The following is an 18,508-nucleotide window of genomic DNA, read 5'->3' as shown; positions in this document are numbered from 1 at the left end:
AGGCTTTTTGCTGTGTTGATTGTTGCTTGTTTGTGCTCTGGCAGCTCTGACTCGTGGAACAGCTCCATTCTGATGACAATCACAAAGAGCAGGTCCTTCTCCACCTCCTACGCTGTGTCCTCCACCAACCACCTGAATGCCAAGAGGCAGAGCCGGCAAGGTGAGTGAGCTCCCAGCCCTGCCAGCTGCTCCCCGTGGTGCACCTGCTTCTGTTCTCTGTCCAACCTGCTGCTTCCTCTATTTTTCCATCAACATAATGTAGTTATTCCTTTTGTTTTTAAAAAATCCCAACACAGTTGCTTAAAGTACTCTGGATTTTAGTCGTGCCCTTTGTAAATGTTTTGACTCTTGATTTATAGAAGTTAGTTGTGACACAATGCAGCAAGTGAAATACTAAATTGTGATTTATATTTTGTAATTCCCTTGGCTATAGCAGGGTGTTTTCCATAATATTTGTGCCATTAGCTGTCTGTCCATATTGCTTGACTGAGATTTCCTAAAGCACAACCTATATAAATCCATTTTCATCTGGAAGCAGCAACTGACTGGTCTTATACAAACACATCCAAGGCACAACCTTTGTAACTCGGAGGTCTACCTGTGTTTATTCACTATTGAGAAAATACAGGCCATTTGTACTGATTTTCAGAGATGAGAAATACGGGGTTTTTCATTCAGCCTTTAGAACCTTTTAAAGAAAGCATTACTCCCGAATTTCTTTCCTGAAAGAAATTAAGAAGGTGACTTTGGAATTGATCATGAAATATGTAATATGACAGCCATGAAGCAGCTTTAATCCACAATGAAGTGGTTCTCCTCCCTCTACAAATGCAGTATAAGCTGCTGTGTACCCATGCTTCAACTCAAAATTCAAAATTATCACAAGACCTTCCTTTTTCATACCAGCCTGCATTTTATCCAAACATAAATACTATTGAGATAATATTACTCATAGAGCCTGGCTACCCAGCTATCACATAGAAATTGATAGATGGCTGAGGCCAACTGGAAAAGTCAGAGAATCCCAGGTTAGAGATGCACAAGTATTTTGTATTTCTAGTGCTGTCACATCACCTCACCTTTTCAAACTGAAGAGAACCACACAAAAGATCTTTTCTTGTACAAAGCTGCTTTGTTTTAACACAGTAAAGATTAAGTAGCACAATATTTTCTTGAAAGATAATAGGTACATAGGAAATAAATAAATAAAATAAAATTTTACCTGGAAAATAATGGAGACATAGTAACAAGAATCCAGGAATTTGCTTTAGAACAAAATAAACATTTGACTTGTGCTTTTCAGAGATTATCCCAGTAAATTGAAAGGGAGAGGAGTGGGTGCATAATATCTTGTACTTCGAAAACAGCAATTATCAAGCCCATCAGTCAGTTTAACATTTAGCAATTTCTGATTTCAGAAAGTATTAATAATCATCTCTGTTGCCTGAAGACAAGAGCTCCCCCATGGTGAAGGGAGATCTCCATTCCATCATGAGCAATTCCTAGGGATGCTGGTGGAGAGGAGTAAAGATCAGTGTTTTATATAGAGGATTGATATTACAATACTTTTGACTATTTATAATCATATCTTTTTAGTTATGGTTTTTTTCATGTTCCAGCTAAATAATTCTTTCAATTTGCACTAGTTAATACAATTTGGACTTTTATGTATTAGCTCCATTGGCAATATACAATTATTATTGGTAGAAGTTAACCTAGCTAAATCTGTAAATATATTAATTTATAAAATGTGTCTTTAATTATGCATGAAAACGTTCACATTGTAAAATACTGCTAGTTCTACCTATTTTGGCATTAACTCAAGTGTTTTCATATGTAGTTTCACATCACAGTGAAGTCACTGTTTTATATCTTCAACACTGCACATTTGAAGAAGTTCTGGAGGACCTAAGTGCATGGTTGTACTTTAAAAATTCTCTTTGTATTTTTATTCTTATCTTGATTATGAAAAAGTCCTTGCTGTATCAAGATACATTTTCTCTCACTTTTGCCAGTAAATGGTTGAATGCTGGATAATTGAAAAAGGTTTGCTTTTTTTCTGGTAATTTTATTCATTTGTGGTTGCCTTCCCTGGTAAATTACTTTCTTAAAAAAAACTAAAAACACACACAACAAAAAATATTTCAAGAGTCTGGATCCCTAGCAGCAGCAGAAAGCTTGCTGTGAATGGAGACATTGTTGAGAAAAGTGCTGTTTAAATTCTCAGCACTTGTTTTAAATTGTTGAAAGATGGCACCACATGTATTGCACCCTCTAAGAGTTATGAATATTGCTTGGTAACATATATCTCAGAGATAGATAAGAATCCAACTCAATCCCCTGTGCAACTAACAGACTGTGAAGTGGTTTTTAAAGACATCTTTCTGTTGATGGAAAGCTGATATATCAATGAATTCATAAACGTGAAACAGTTTTTCTGTATTTCAAAGCAATTTCCTGTGTCATGGCCATCTGATAATATTTTAATTGCTCTGAAGGCTGTAGTGTTCTGATCTCAAGACTAGCATTATATCCTACTTGCAATCACTGAATTAAGACACTAAATACATACCACATTTGCAGAAGAAATACCCTTAATCAAAAGAGGGATGCTGGATATCTCCAAATTACAGCACAGTTACTATCAGAATTTTTTTTAACTCTTGGATTGTCAACAGTAAATCATATTTTAGCTTCCTATCACAGGAATTTGCTATCAGGGAAAAAACACTGGAACAGTACATGTTAATGCAAGGTTAATATTTCATAAACTTAGATCAACATATTGTTTTATTTTAAGATAATTTTTGTGTCTGGAATGCATTTAGATAGAGGGCAAAATTCAAACATAAAACCCGTTCAAGTTCCTAAGGCCTTGATACCCTTTGGCTTTGAAGATGAATGTGGTAAATTAATTGGGCTGACTTCCTGCAAACTTCAGAACAGGAGACAACTCAATTTCCAGGAATTTCCTTTTAAGATAGATTAAGTTTGCTCCTCTGCACTTTGGGGTCTCATTTTGTCTGAGAGCAGGAACTGTAAAGTGGGTTCCAGGAGAAGGAGCACTTGGTTTAAACCCTGGACTGGGTTTAAATGCATCTCACCTTGGAGGTGGGGCACAGGGAATAAGGGACAGGGAGAAGTGCACCTTGCTAGTGCTGCACGTGTGGATTTTGGCAGTTTCCACACTCCAGCTCAGTGTACAGTACCATTTTCTGCAGTAATGGCTGCAAGTCTCCCTTACTGAGCAGCAGATACTGAGAAATAAACTCAAGCTGAAGATTCAGGGCCAAAATCTGTGAGGAGTGTCCCCAGAAGCACAGTGTTTTGTGTCATGTATGACTACTAAAAATTGCTCTTTTTTGTTTATTGCTAGTCTTCAAACATGTAGAAATCCAAATTTTCTGGGAATGTGTGTAAGCCTTCCTTGACCCTGCTTTACAGATGGTGACAGAGGAACTGCAGGTGGGTCTGGGAGCTGCCTGTGTGGGGCTCCATCACCAGAACATGTTGGTACCAACAGTCGTGCCACAACCTTGTCTTTCATTTCGTGCCTGTCCAGTTAGGGCATCCTGCTCAACAGGGAAAATATGCTTTTATATCCTGAGCCTGATCTTCAGCAGGTAGAAGTGGCTGACAGTAATGGGAGTTAGACAGCAATGACAGCCCTGGGCTCAGCTCACAGAGGAGGAGGGTATTCTGTTACCTGTTGTATTTTTGGAGACTATGCTGGTGCATCTCAAGAAGAGTATTTCTGCATGGTGAACTAATACAACCATCTGCCACTTCTCTTAATTGACAAGACTCTTCTTGTCCTTGGCCAGGTATCCCACCAAATATTTCACCTCTCACCTCCCCGTGCCATTCACCGATCCAGGGCACGCCTGCCACAAGCCCCACTGGAAAAACATCTTCTGTGTCATTTCCAGAGCCTACAGACACTGACACCAAGCAGGGCTTAAAGCCACACAAAGTCTTAACTTCTACTCAGAGTGCACCTACCCTGTCAGACCCTGTTATCAGCCCCTCCATCATCTGCAGCAGGTAAGGTGATAATCTGAAATGCCTTGGAATCATTTCATGTTGTTCTCATGAACATGTTCTGTTGGCCCACATACAAATTTCTGTGATTTACTACAGGGTTAATACTGATATTTCAGGTTTGTAGTACTTAAGTAAATGTGTAGATCAATGCTACAAAATGCTTTTAAAGTGAAGGACTGTTGGCTATGTTTATTGCTATGTTTATTGCTTTTACTCCTGTCAGATGGACAACCTGATTGCTAAAAGAATTCTTTGTCAACCACCTGCAGATCCCAAAATTGGAATTCATGTTGACAACTTGTGTCTCTGGAGCCCTGCCCTTGCAATGAGCAGTCACCTTTAGGTCACAGGACAAGTCTTCCCCAGCAGGCACCTGGTGTGGCATGGAAAGATCTGACTGCTAGGGCCAGCAGTGCCTGAGGACTCTGTAATTCTGAGCCTTTTCTCAGGAGGTGTGGATCCTGTCTTCCCTAGGCAGAGTCAGATTAGGTACTGTGGGGATTTCTTTTTCAGAAATCAACTGTAGATGGGTTCTTTCCACTGCTAAAAGCTCCAGTAACACAGTTTGATTTCTTACTTTAAAGTAGCCCTTTATTAGGTAACACAGACCACACCTGCTTTGCAAAATCAGCATTTTGGAAAGAAAGTCGTTCTGCTTATCTTCTCACAAAAGATTCAGTTGCTAAATTACTGGAGTTTGCAATCTGTGTGCAGTTCAGAACAGTGGAAATGCTGCTATTCCCAAGCCTGTTCCAGTGCAGTTTCAAGGTTGCTTTACTCACCAGATGTTACTTTTGGTCATAGCACGAGTGGCCAGCCAGCAGAGAGCACGCCTGTTAGCAAGTTTGACTATCTTTGGAAATAGTTCTTAGTTTCTGACTTCAGTCCCTTGACTTTGGATGTGTCTCAGTGTGCTGTGTGCAAGGCTAGGAAGTGGCTGTGAGAAAGTCAAAATTGAGACTGCAAGTTTGCTCAGGGGAGTTATCCTCCCTGGAGTTTGGAGTAGGATCCAAATGGGTTTTTGAGACAGATTTAGACGACTAAATAGAAACTTAAGTGCTTTTAAGAGTTTTCCAAAGGTATACCGAAATTGGGATTTGGACAGATTCATTTGAAATTAAAACAATATTGCACAACAGAAATGTAGCATAAAGGTGCTGCAGTCTTATCAAGCTGTGCCTTTATTACCACTCCAACAAAATGCTGTTCTTTCACAAGTGGAATTCATTTCTGGAAGCCTTCTGTTAAAAAGAGCAGTTAAGAATTGCATTACAAATGTCAAAAAAGAATCAGTGCGAGGTTGTTGTAGATAGTAATGAAATTAATATCTTTTTCATCTTGTTCATCAGCCTGACTGATACAAGATTTATTTGCTTGGCTATGCACTACAGGTATCACTGAATACAGATTAGCATTTTTATTTGAAAGTCTTTCGGAAACTCATGATGTTTGCAGGATATGTTTGGATGACCAGATAAAAGCTAGTTGGCACAGGAGTTAAACCATTTTTCTGTGTTGAACTTAAAATTGTACAAAGGTTCTAGTACTAAGTTTGACCAATCCAAATAATTCTGTAATAGTTGCTTTGTGAAGACTGTTATATATAAGATATGCCACAAAATGCTGACTCAAAGCAGAGAAAATGTTAACATGTCAGGCTGTAATTAGGGTTTAAAGGGAATTATACACAAGGAATAAAGCTTTTTAATGGAAGGGAAGAGCCAGTCATTTTAAAAGGTCATAATATTGTGATCCCTCCCAAAATGTGTTTCTGTTCTGGAAATGATGAAGCGAGCTGTGCCCTCTTGGTTCTTATGTACTTGTTATGCTGTCACTGAAGTAATGATAAAATACAGTTTTCCTCCTTAAGAGGAATATATTCAAGTTTTAAGCAGGAAGAGTGAAGCCAGATCATGACTGTGTTCAAACTGAATTCTGTAAGATTGTATGGGACTCTGGCACATTTCATAATTTTAATTCATCTTTATAGGGCAGCTGTAGTATAGAACAGGAGGTTTATTTTGTGCAGGTATCCTTAGAGAATTTTTTAAAAATCATTTAAAGAAACCACGTAGTTCAGGTTTACTGTTGAAAACACAGATTTAATGGTGCTGGGCAGTTAATTCAAGGTCTTTCTGTATTTTTGCCCCAAGATCCAATAAAACTTTAGCACTCTCCTGTGGTTTTGTCTGGAGAACGTATGGCTTATACTGTGTGACATAACCTCACACTGCCAGCAGGAAATCATTTTACACAAGAATGTCTAAGGCACGTGGTTCTTCATACTGTGCTTGTTTCCTGATGTATTTCAGCTGTGGCAGACCCTACAACCAAATAGAAGCTGGTGATGGGACACTAAATAGAAATGATGCTACTACACACACCCTGAATAGAACAGGTAATTCCTTGTCAAAAACACCTCATTCCCTCAAATTCAGTAATGATCCACTGAAAGGGCTTGTCTGTCATAAAGGAGAACACACACAGGTGAGTCCATACAAATTGTCTTTGAGGCTCCTTCCCTTTTCGTATGTGCGTGTACAAAATGCCTATGGAGTTAAAATATAGAGGATATACTGTTTCCCTCAATTTACTTAAATAAGGTTCTCAAATGTTTTTCTCTCTTCATTCCCTGATGCCATTTTTTACACTCTGCAGGGTAGATCTTTAATGCCTTGGACAGATTGTCCAGCTTTGGAGCCAGCCAAGCAGGACTTATGTGATAGGAGTCAGAGATGCTGTGGTTGTTATTCAGAAGGTCACAGGATGACTTCCATGAAACCCTTGCTGTTCACACCACAAGCTTTGTCACTTGTGTTTGTAGATGATCCTGCTCAAGCCACTTCTGACTACGAGACCAACAACAGTGACAGCAGTGACATCGTGCAGAACGATGACGACGCCGAGTGCTCCAAGGAGCAGCCACGGAAGGGATCCAGCTGCAGGTCCTACACAGCTGAGACCATCATCCTGCATCCCCTGACACCCCCTGAGGTAGCTCCTCTAAACTCCCCAGCACAACAACTGAGTGTGTGCTGACCCTCAGGGGAAAAGGAACCAAAACAAAAACCAAACGAAACAAAACCCCAGATCCTCACAGGAAAAACGAGGTTACAGGTGCTGCAAGATATTATTGTAGGTGCATGTCTTAAACAGCAGATGTTGCAGTGTGCTGAACAAGTGCTGATTGTCTTGCAGCTTTCAGCTGTGAGCCTGGTCGAGATGCAGAGGGAAAGCTTTCTTTAGTTCAGTTTTCCACAGCCTGTTGTACAACTGAATTCGTAATCTGAAGTTGGCAGGAGCTCTTGAAAAATTTATTGTAATCTGTTGGAGTTGGACACTCTGAGAAAAGGCATTTTGCTTGAAAAGTTCTGGCATTTACTCATCTCCAGTTTCTAAGTGAAATGAAATTCCATGAGTATAAAGGGAGAAATGTGAAAGGAGGGGCATAACCCATCTTTTATTTGCAGACCTTGAGAAACAGGTAGGTTTCAGTTTAAGGAGTACAAGTCTTCACTTGGACTGAGCTCTGTTAGCCCTGTGAGAGTGCAGTGAATGGATCCTGATGCAGAGGCAGAAACTGAGAGCTTTTCTCTCAGTACCACAGTGAATTTCACAATGACTCCCTTGGAAATGAATGAATGATTCCCATGAGTGAATGAATGAGTCTCAGTGCTAAGTGCAGACACTGCTGTTTCATAAACAGAATTTCCTGTCCATTCAAGTGAAACACATCACAAAGGAGAGTGAGTAGCTGCAGGGCTGCAAGAAATGAGGACATCTACTCTGAGCCTAGTAAAGTACCACTGACTTACACATGATGCTAATGTGACTTCAGCTTTTAAGAGCATAAATCTTTGCTTGAGACGCTTCACTGAACTAACAATCCTTTTTATTCTGATTTCTGGCACAGGACAAGCCTGTGCTGGCCCCTGAGCCTCTGATTATGGACAACTTGGATCCCCTGATGGAGCAGCTAAACAGTTGGAATTTCCCAATCTTTGATTTGGTGGAAAAAATTGGGAAGAAATGCGGTCGGATTCTCAGCCAGGTGAGAGGTGTATCTTGTCTGCAGTGCCTGGGTAGAATGTTGCCAGATTGAGACACAGACATGTTAAAAGGCATTGTCCTTACAAGCTGAATATCCAGTGAGCTGTGATCCCTGACACCTAATTCAAAGTTGACAATATGACTTCTGTCTCATTATATTCCTTAATTTTGAATGTCTTTATTTTTAAATTTAAAAATGTGCAAGAAAAAAAACATGCACCTATTTTGCTTTCTGCTCTCTGCTTTTCTGAATATTCTCTTGAGATGCTTCCAGTCCTTACTGAGCTCTTTGGGAAAGGGTTTCTCATGGGGTTTAGCATGGGAGGGCTAAACAGTAAATATATTCAGTGAATGCAGGATGTACAGAGTTGTGATCCTCTTTCATACTGAAGATTTCAGTATAAGAAGCGGGGATAGAAAGAATCCTTGCTATATTCCCTCATTTTTAAAGAATCAGAACTTTGAGAGAAAATTCATATAGTATTACATAGGGAACACTTATTTGCTATGAATTGCGATGGGAGAGCTTATGAGTGTTTCTTTCAGCTCTCAGATTTTTATTCCTTCCTGTGGGTTTAATTCAGTTACTGACACAGCCTGTCTCTACCAGCAGGGTCAGTGTCACTTTCTATAATCACTTTCTTGGCTGAACTTTGTACCCTGTTGTGCCCCTTTTCCTGGCACACTGACAAATTAGTCATTTTTTCTTATAAAAGTATTGAAGATTATTAAACAGGAAAAGCAAGTAATTATTTTTATTATTATTTAAGGATGAAAGGGAAAAAAGCCCAAGAGAGCCTGACTGAAAGAATATCACTTTACAAGGCATTAAGCAGTGATGAGTGCTGGAAAGAAGAGATAAAGTTAATTGGTACAATGTGGTACAATTATCACCCCCACCCCCCAAAAAAACCACACAGGTTGGTGTGTCAGGCAGATTTCAGTGTAACAAGCTCCAGAGAATGCTGGTTACCTATTACTGTTAGATTCAATTATCTGGTGGTCAACAAAGAAAACCATGGCATGAATTCAAATTTATTCTGTGGTCTGCCTTGTAGTGTTCTTCAGCTTAGCAAGCAGCATCTGTGTTTGACCAGCCTGCCAAGTCTCTAGGTCCATTTTAGAGAAATAGGCAAAGTGTGGATATTGGAAATATTTCTTGGATAAATTCAGGGATGCTCACTGAGGCACTTTTGCACTAGACAGTGAGTGTGTGATTGAAATGCTCCTCTAGATCATATCACTCATTTTTCTAATAGCATGGAGTGATAATAGAATGATGAATGAAACATCAGGAAAGGAAAACCAGAACTTTCTTTTAATGGCATAACATTTTGGATGAGCCAAAATTTGTTCTGGTTTTACATGGGTACCTCTGTAGGCTCAGGGCACTTTCCCAAGCTGCATGGGTTTCTGTACCTCTGGTCACAAGTCCTCTGTGCTTCCCTCAAATTGCACTAAATCTCCTCACTCTGTTTCCCAAAATCTGGTTTATTGCACAGGCTCTCAACACGTTGTCCACTTCACAGTTCCACAGAATGAGGCTTGTGAAATAAAATAGAGAAGCTTTAATATTTGTGATGAAAAGCCAACATTTTCTGTAACAGCTGTTTACAACTCCCTCTCCCTAACAGCAGAAAGTAGCAAGTTCAACCCTGTTCACAAAATATAGATCCTTATTACCCCCACCTACCTACTCAGATGTTGCTAATGAAATTATTTTCAGAAATCAGGAAACTAAAATAAATAGGTATTTTTCTCCAGGCAAAAGCACTGGGTTTTTTCTAGTTTGATTTTTAAATCCTGGGATATTATTAACAAAGGAAAAAAAAAGCTCTAATTATTTATTCTCTGTATTTTGCCATTAAATGGACTAACCCATTAAAAAAAAAAGTAAATAAAAAAGCTGAATTAACTATGTTTGCCATGCTAGGTTAAATTTATGAGATGGAACAAAGCAAAGTTGACACATGCCTCTAGGGAAGCACTCAGTTTAGAAAGCAAATGCTGGCTTAGCATCTTTGAAGCTGCTTGAGATGTCTGTTCCTTCTCTGTGGAATATTAAATTGATTTAGACAAATAAAAAGACCCCAAACCGGTCAGGAAGCATGAAAGCATCTGTGCAAACTGGAGCGGCCAGCCCAGTAAATGTGGCAGTGACAAATCTGCAGGATAGGGTTTAGAGAGGAACATTCATTGGGTCTCATTTCAGAAACAAAGAGCCAAGCTCTCAGAACTGAGCTGTTGCTTCATAACATAAAATGCAATAATATCTTCAGTCACACTTAACACTTTTCTTCCAGCTCCTGTAAGACTTAAAGCTGAGGTTTAGCTTTTATTCCTGGGCCCACAGAGAGAAGTGGGAGGTGCTGCTCTGCTGGCAGTGCAGGAGCAGTGCCAGGGCAGGGGGACATCCCTGCAGGGCCACTCAGCTGGTCCCTGCATGGTGACAAGGGCAGGGTTTGGCCTCTCATCACACCTGGGAGTTGGGATATTCCTGGGATTGTGACACCTGGGAGCTGGGATATTCCTGGGATCATCACACTTGGGAGCTGGGATATTCCTGGGATCATCACACCTGGGAGCTGGGATATTCCTGGGATCATCACACTTGGGAGCTGGGATATTCCTGGGATCATCACACCTGGGAGCTGGGATATTCCTGGGATCATCACACTTGGGAGCTGGGATATTCCTGGGATCATCACACCAGCCTGCTGAGGAGTTTGCCAGAGCAGAGGCTGGGTGCCAGCAGTGTCAAGGAACACATGTGTGAAGAAAGCAAATACCCGAGGCATGGGCAGGGCTGGGAGAGGGCTGCCTGCAAACCCTGGGAAGGGAACTGCCCATCCAAACTCTGCCTGTGTCCTGCAAGGAGAGCCACTGGTGTGTGCCTGCAGAGCCAGGAGAGGAGCTGGCTGTGAACAGCCCCAGCTGCAAAAAGGCTCCCACTGGGAACCTGCAGAAATGCTTGTCCCTTGTCAGGCAGCCACCAGAAGTGTGTGGGTTATAAATGATTCGTCCCAGCATTAGCCGTGGTGAGAGGCACAGTGCTGGAGCATCCTCTGCCAAGCATCAGAGTGTCCCTGGAGCAGGGACCACACCTCAGCCCACAGCATTCCAGCTCCCAGGGAGCTCCTGAAACAGCATGTGGGCTGGGAAGAAAGTATTTTCAAAGACAGAAGCACATTCAAATGTTTAATCAGTGCAAGGAATTAAAGAAGCTGCACAGTTGTTTCTGGGAGTTTTTTGAAATTAAAAAATTTGGCTAGTTGACTTTGGGGAAGACATCAATGTCCTTTTTTTTCCTCTTTCTGGTCTGCTTTTACCCCTATCTCCTCCCTATTTGCTGAGAGAGAAAGAAAGAGGAAAGAAGGGAGGGAGGGAGGGAGGAAGTAAGTTAGTTATTAAAATGACCAAGTTACTTGCTTGGCTGTTTATGCTTTCTAATGACCACAGGGAATAATGCCATTTTACTCCAAGTCAGAGAGAAAAGCTGTCATTCCTACACATCACAGTCAACTTTGCTTCTTTTCAACAATGGAATTTCCCAGCCCCCAAAATCCAAGGGGAGGAAAAGCATGCTTTTATGACATGCTTTATTAAGATACCTGTCCAGTACTGCTGGTGTAGAGCAGTAGGATTTGGTCCTGCTGAATATTATTTCATTATGATTCCTCTTTTTATACAGAGACGTTCTGGTGGAAATAAGTGGCTTATTTTACTGACCTAAAACTAGAATGTAAGATTCATCTGTCTGTAAGTGAAATATTGGATCCCAGCTGATACAGTTAAGCCATGATTCCAGAGACATAAAGAGGGTTCTATGCAGATTCCAATCCAAATTATGCATGAGGTTGCTCTGTTCACTCTGCCTAAATACAGGGGGATCCCATGGGGTTTTCAGAGAGTAATGTTTCGCCTTTTACAGGCCCTGCCTTTTATTCTAAGCTCTTGTCTTCCAGAGCTCAGTAGTTGAGCAGCTCAGTTCTGGCAGGAGCAGATGTGAGAGCCCCAGCTCAGGTATTGTCACTGGAGGGGCACCCTGGGTGGGCTCAGAGGCTCAGCCTGCCTCTCGTGATGATTTGCCAGAATTAGTTCACAGGCAGGCTTTTCCTGGTGGGGAATGACCATGAGGGGAGGCAGGAGGAAGCTCTAATGCTGCAAATTCATATCCTTTTTTGTTATTCTTACTGTAAAAATCTACAGTGGCAGGACATTTTGGAGTTGATGTTCATTAAACTTGAGGTGCAGCTCACAGTTCCCAATTTATATACAAAATATGGAGACACAAACAGGTGTAGATAGATGTTTGATTTATATTTAGGTATAAAACACAAAGTGTAACTTGTAACCATTTCCTGCCATTCATCAGCCCAAATGTGCTCCAGGCTGTTCAGCTCTGGGCAGGTCATTACCAGGCAGATGGCATCAAAAGGACAGCATTTAGCTAAGAGCAGTAAATACATAAAGATCCTGCAAGGCTTTAGGCTCCAATTTGAGAAAGAAGTGAAAAGATCAGGCAGTGATTTTCCTGTGTCCCATTGTTTTGTATGTCAAGTTCAGACTTGTTTTCAGAAGTGCCCATTTCGTGTCAGCTGCTGTCTGCATTTCTGAGCATTCCTCTTTCCTGAACACCTTCTCACCCATCCATTGCATTCTCCTTCCCAGCACATCCTTTCCTGGAGCTTTGCAGTCATCTTTGGTGCAGGAATTCTTAGAGCAGCTCTGCTTCCTAAACTATTTGCTGCCTCTGATGGATGTCCTGTTGAAATAATTTTTATCATTTCACTTCCAAAACTGGAGGGAAAGCAGGGAACACAATACATAGGATCCACATGCTTCCCCCTCCTGTCAGACTTCTGCTTGTTCCTCCATTTCTGGGAATTGATTTGACTCGATGATTTGAGAAAATAATACCAGGAAAGCAGATTTTCATGTAGTAATTCAACCGAAGGTGTTTTATATCTAATTTTTAGAGGTTTTCTCATCTTAGCAGCATGAGGGTTTTTTTGTTGTTTTTTTCTTGCAGGTATCATACAGGCTTTTTGAAGACATGGGGCTGTTTGAAACCTTTAAAATACCAGTGAGGGAATTTATGAATTACTTTCATGCCTTGGAGTGTGGATACCGGGAGATACCTTGTAAGTAAAAATTCCTAGCAGATAATGATGCTTCCTTAACGTTTGGGGGATTTTCCATACACATTTGTATTGAAGCCTTTCTTCTTGCATTATAAAGCTACTTTTTTCTTCTAGTTCATCATGACCAAATGGATGGCTAGGCAGAGGCTGGTGCTGAACCACAGCCTGCCATCTTTTCCCTTAGTATTTCATCTTTTACATTGTCTCATAATTCATGACAAAATCTACACAAGCCAGAAAACCTATAAAGCTATTTTAAGTAAAGATCGTTTCCTGGTCATGCAAGTGTACTCCAGTGCCCCAGGTGGAGGTTCTTGAAAAATGTAACCCCCTAAAGCGGGGAGACTTGGACTTTTATACAGCAGCAGTGCTGTGCTACCAAAGGAGATGAGCTTTATAAGCAGAAAAAACATGCCAAATACCTGAGTGAACACTTTCTGTAACTGCAGCTTGGCTGATGTGTTTCAGTGGAAAGCATTTACTCACTGAAAAACCTGTTTCCAGTCAGCCCCGAAGTATTTACTGATTCAAATCAAATTTATCAAAGTGCTTCAGCTGCAAAAGACTCTTGACTCTTGTTTTCCTAGACCCAGTTTCGATCCTTTCCTTGTGTTTGAACTGGATCAGGGACCTAAAGCAGCAGATCACAGCCTGAGAAGGTTAGGGATGGATGTCCCACAGTCTATTCTACTGAAGCCAATCCTTTAAAGCATTTAACTATTCATAGAGTCACTGGGATTTTTGTGAACCTAGCACTCTATTCCCTTGGGCTTTTTCTTAAATGTTTTTGTTTTACTAAGGAGGAATCTCTTTCTAATACAAAATCAATTTATCTTCCTTTTTTTCATTTCTGTGAAAAAGGTAGAGACAGCTCTGATGCTCGTGATAGTGTTGGTTTTGTCCCTGCTGGATTGAGTGCCACACGGTACCCACTAGATGGTGCTGATCCCCTCAGGCAGGAGCAGCCTCGTGTTTTACAGCTGGGATTTTCTTTCCATCACAGATCACAACCGCATCCACGCCACGGACGTTCTGCACGCCGTGTGGTTCCTCACCACCCAGCCCATCCCAGGACTGCCCACGGTGATCAGTGAGCACGGCTCAGCCAGTGATTCAGGTACATGAAATGTTCTGCATGGACTGTTCTGCTCCTGGAGCCTCTCCCTGGAGCTGGCTGCAGGAAAGGCAGCAGCTGAGCATTGCCTGCAGAGCTTGTGCAGTCTGTGACATGGTGCAGCAGTTCAGGAGCACGGTGGATGGTGAAGGTGTTCAGGTGTGTTTGTGTAACTTGGGAGGGAATGGAATTGTTCCTCCAAAACCTAATACTTAACATTGAATGATGTGTGAATGCAAGCCTTTGTGGCCACCTTTAAGGACAGATCTTTGTTACCATTTGATTTTTGCAAAAGGTTTTTTCCTAGGGAAAAAACTCCTGTATTATTAGTGCTTTTCAGTGCTGTACCAGAGGCAGCAGACTTAAATCCTTAAACCCCTCATTGTTTTGCTATTCTACCATGCAGGTAGTGCTGTGCACGTGCCACTGCTTGGCTGGCACGAAGTGTTCTTTGATTTTCCTCACTATCTCTATAAAAATACTAGTTACCATCTGGCAGGTGCTTTACAAAACCACTCTGCTTCTGTTTAATGATTGCTCACTAAAGGAAGTTGCTCTTCTTGCATTTTTGTATTAACTTCTCCATGTTCAGCTGTGGCAGCTAGAGGACCTGTCTGTGTTTTGTTGGGGTTTTCAGAGAGCTGCTGGAAAAGCAGAAGTTGGTGGGGTGGGGTTTTTTTGGGGGTTTTTTTGTTGGGTTTTTTTTGGTTGTAGCTTTTTAGGGTTGGTGGGTGTTTTTTGTTTGTTTGTTGTTGTTTTTTTTGTAGTGTTAAATGATTTTTATTCCTGGAAAAAAATATTAGCAGGGGATTTCAGTGTCTTTGTAGGCAAGGTGGAATGAAAGAGGTTGAGGTCTAAGGCTTTTTGATGTTTTTTATTTGAAAGACATTGTTTAACTGCACACAAGATCTATTCAAGGTCGTTCAGATCAGCAAAGCATCTCAGTATCTGTCTCTGACAGGTGTGCTCAAGATGATTCAGAAAGAGAATGATAATAGGATTATCCAAAGTCTAAACATTTGTACTGGAAAACATGGACTGTAATTTAATTAATAAATTTTAGTCCATTGCTTTAAGGACTGTCAGCGTCTCATAGACTTGTCTACATGATGAAAGAAATTAGAGAAAGGAGTGGGAAGATCAAGTTTCCCCACAAAGCTCCAGCATGGCTGTGAATCCATGTCTTACTGCTTGTAACTTACACTGTTTGAGAATAGGTTTTGCTGGCTGGCTGGAAGATCCCCAGGTGGGATCAGAATTTGTTCCTTTCCCTTGTTTGCCTTATTGTACTGGACCATAGGCACAGAAAGCCCTGAGGTCAGGCTGCATTTATTCTTACTGTTCATTTGCTTCTTCTCTCCCTGCTTTATTGCTTCTGTTACAGCAGGTCACTGAAAAAGTGGCACTGGATTTTTTTATCGTTTTCCTTTCTTTCTTTCTGCTCAGACTCTGACAGTGGAATCACTCATGGCCACATGGGCTATGTGTTTTCGAAGACATACACCCCTACAGATGACAGCTACGGGTGTCTGGCTGGCAACATCCCTGCCCTGGAGCTGATGGCTCTCTATGTAGCTGCAGCCATGCACGATTATGATCACCCAGGAAGGACCAATGCCTTCTTGGTAGCAACGAGTGCTCCTCAGGTAAATAAATCTCAGGCAGTTTGGAAGGTCTTGATGACAGCTTTTCCTTGCTAGTGGTGCCTGTGGCTTTCATTAAGCACAAATCTGCCAAATATTTTGAAACAGCTTATCAAAGTGACAGAAATAATCACTTCACTTGGGGATTGCTGGTAAGAGTCTTCTTACACACGCTCAGTTAGCAGAGCTGTTAACAAAGGTACTGATAAACTGTGTCAGTGAAGAAGGTAAAGCTCTGCTGACTGATAGAGAATCTGTAACTGTGGAAGAATGGAAGAATTATTCCACCAAGTAATGCAAAGAAAGATTAAATAAAAAATCCCAGTTATGTAGTTGACTGTGCTTTGCAAGTTAATTGTGCATGGTCATAACACATTTTCTGTTGTTTCTATAGAATATGAGCAGCTGTGGTTTTTTTATGGAAGCATTTGGAAGCAGGGAGTGGAAAATAATCTCAGTGTTATAAATGTAGAATTGAGGCTTGCCTAAGGTTGCTGCTAGTCCTGAGAGCTGAATTCAGCAATTCTGAGTCACTCTTTATTGGCTTAATTATGATATCACCTTTCCTTACTTTACATGGCTGACCTGCCTGGCTTCAGCACACTGTGCTGAAAAACACTTCTATGGATGAAGAAATTAAGAAAAGGTATCTTAATGGTGGCAGGTCAGGTAGGGATGCAGAAATTCTAGATTTACTCCCCAGCTTGCAACCAAACTTCTTCTGTCACAAAGAGCAAGTCACCTGAACTTGCTCTGGTATCAGTTTGTGAATTGATAGTAATGCTTCTCATCCTTGCAATGCATTTCTGTGATCAAGAGCTTTGATACTCTGGCCAGGTAGATTGGGAGAAGACATGTCCTATCTTTAAATCTAATTGTAAGTAACAAGTGCTAGAGCTCTGTGCTTGTAAACATCAGGAAAGGAAGTTAGATGATTAGTTTATGTATTGACTCTAGTTTGAAAATAAATGAATAGGAAAACATAATTTTCTTGTTATGTTGTGAATGGAATTACCCTCTTATTTTGGTAAAGATTTCACCAGTTTTGGATTTTAGCATTGAGATATCTGTCAGGCTGAGTATATGTTTTCAGGCTGCAAACTGGAATTGCTCTTGTTTCTGTGTTTGGAATGGGTCCTGCATGGACACAGCTGCCCAGCTGTGCAGTTACCAGAGCCACTAATGCAGAGGTGAGGCTGATGCTGAGGATGATGAGGGATGCTGGGCATGATGAGGGAAGATGAGGACGAGGATGCTGAGGATGAGGAAGCTGAGGATGAGGATGATGAGGATGCTGAGGATGAGGATGATGAGGAAGCTGAGGATGAGGATGATGAGGAAGCTGAGGATGAGGATGATGAGGATGCTGAGGATGAGGATGATGAGGATGCTAAGGATGAGGATGATGAGGATGCTGAGGATGAGGATGAGGAGGATGCTGAGGATGAGGATGCTGAGGATGAGGATGAGGAGGATGCTGGGGATGAGGATGATGAGGAAGCTGAGGATGAGGATGCTGAGGATGAGGATGAGGAGGATGCTGAGGATGAGGAAGCTGAGGATGAGGATGCTGAGGATGAGGATGATGAGGATGAGGAGGATGCTGAGGATGAGGATGCTGAGGATGAGGATGCTGAGGATGAGGAAGCTGAGGATGAGGATGCTGAGGATGCTGAGGATGAAGATGATGTGTTTTACTGGCCATTTTGCCGTGGCCTGAGCCCCGTGCCCACGTTGCCCCCAGGCTGTGCTGTACAATGACCGCTCCGTGCTGGAGAATCACCACGCTGCTGCTGCCTGGAACCTCTTCATGTCCCGGCCCGAGTACAACTTCCTGCTCAACCTGGACCACGTGGAGTTCAAGCATTTCCGCTTCCTCGTCATCGAGGCCATCCTGGCTACTGACCTGAAGAAACATTTCGATTTCGTTGCCAAATTCAACGCCAAGGTGAGATTAGTTTGGGATTCTGCGGGATGGTCAGAAAAGATTGTGGGCCTTGGTAGCATCCAGCAAAAAGGGTTTCCATTGCCTCTGGATGTCTTCTGGCTGCTGTAAAACGTTGAATATTAATCTGGCCTTTCTGTTGGGTTTTACTCATTTAAAGTTAGTGACACAGTTTCTTTTCCTATACGTATTTACTTTTTTCAGGACGTGGTTTAAGGTTAAAAATATTAATTTTTACATTCTACTTTTCAACATTGCTTTCTTGTTCACTGGCACTTTAGACCTGTTAGCAAAGCACTCGGTGAAAAAACCAAAGGTCTTATTACCAAGTTTCCATAATGGCTGCTTTAAGTGAACTTTTACTGATTTAGTCATACTGTTGTATTTTCAGAGCACAGAAATCAGAACAGTTTTGACATTCTAATTTCAAATTCAATGAAAGCATGGTCTTAATTTCCTTTCTCTTTCCAGAGAAAAGTCACTAAAGATCCTTCCTGCATGCTCCATGTGAGCCATAAGATCACACCCCTTAGAAACCATTCTTAAAGTCTGTTTTCAGTTTCAACCT

The 18,508-nt window shown here is 41.4% G+C and overlaps 1 protein-coding gene across 3 annotated transcripts in view; it reads left to right on the top strand.

Annotated features, from left to right (window-relative positions):
- PDE3A (phosphodiesterase 3A) overlaps positions 1–18,508 on the top strand; it is a 219,913-nt gene that overhangs the window by 184,627 nt on the left and 16,778 nt on the right. For 2 of the 3 annotated variants that reach the window (XM_014869925.2, XM_088164502.1), the window contains 9 exons: positions 45–160; positions 3,825–4,044; positions 6,357–6,442; positions 6,869–7,038; positions 7,958–8,095; positions 13,127–13,238; positions 14,242–14,355; positions 15,799–15,998; positions 17,740–17,943. In XM_014869925.2, the coding sequence (XP_014725411.2) occupies positions 45–160; positions 3,825–4,044; positions 6,357–6,442; positions 6,869–7,038; positions 7,958–8,095; positions 13,127–13,238; positions 14,242–14,355; positions 15,799–15,998; positions 17,740–17,943 (1,360 nt within the window). The remainder of the gene's footprint in view (positions 1–44; positions 161–3,824; positions 4,045–6,356; positions 6,443–6,868; positions 7,039–7,957; positions 8,096–13,126; positions 13,239–14,241; positions 14,356–15,798; positions 15,999–17,739; positions 17,944–18,508) is intronic. The other variant, XM_088164503.1, reaches the window with a different exon arrangement.

This window comes from Sturnus vulgaris, chromosome 5 (assembly GCF_052056855.1).
Source record: "Sturnus vulgaris isolate bStuVul1 chromosome 5, bStuVul1.hap1, whole genome shotgun sequence".
NCBI lineage: Eukaryota > Metazoa > Chordata > Aves > Passeriformes > Sturnidae > Sturnus > Sturnus vulgaris.
The sequence above is the reverse complement of the archived record's forward strand: the minus strand, read 5'-3'. Positions and strand labels throughout refer to the sequence as shown.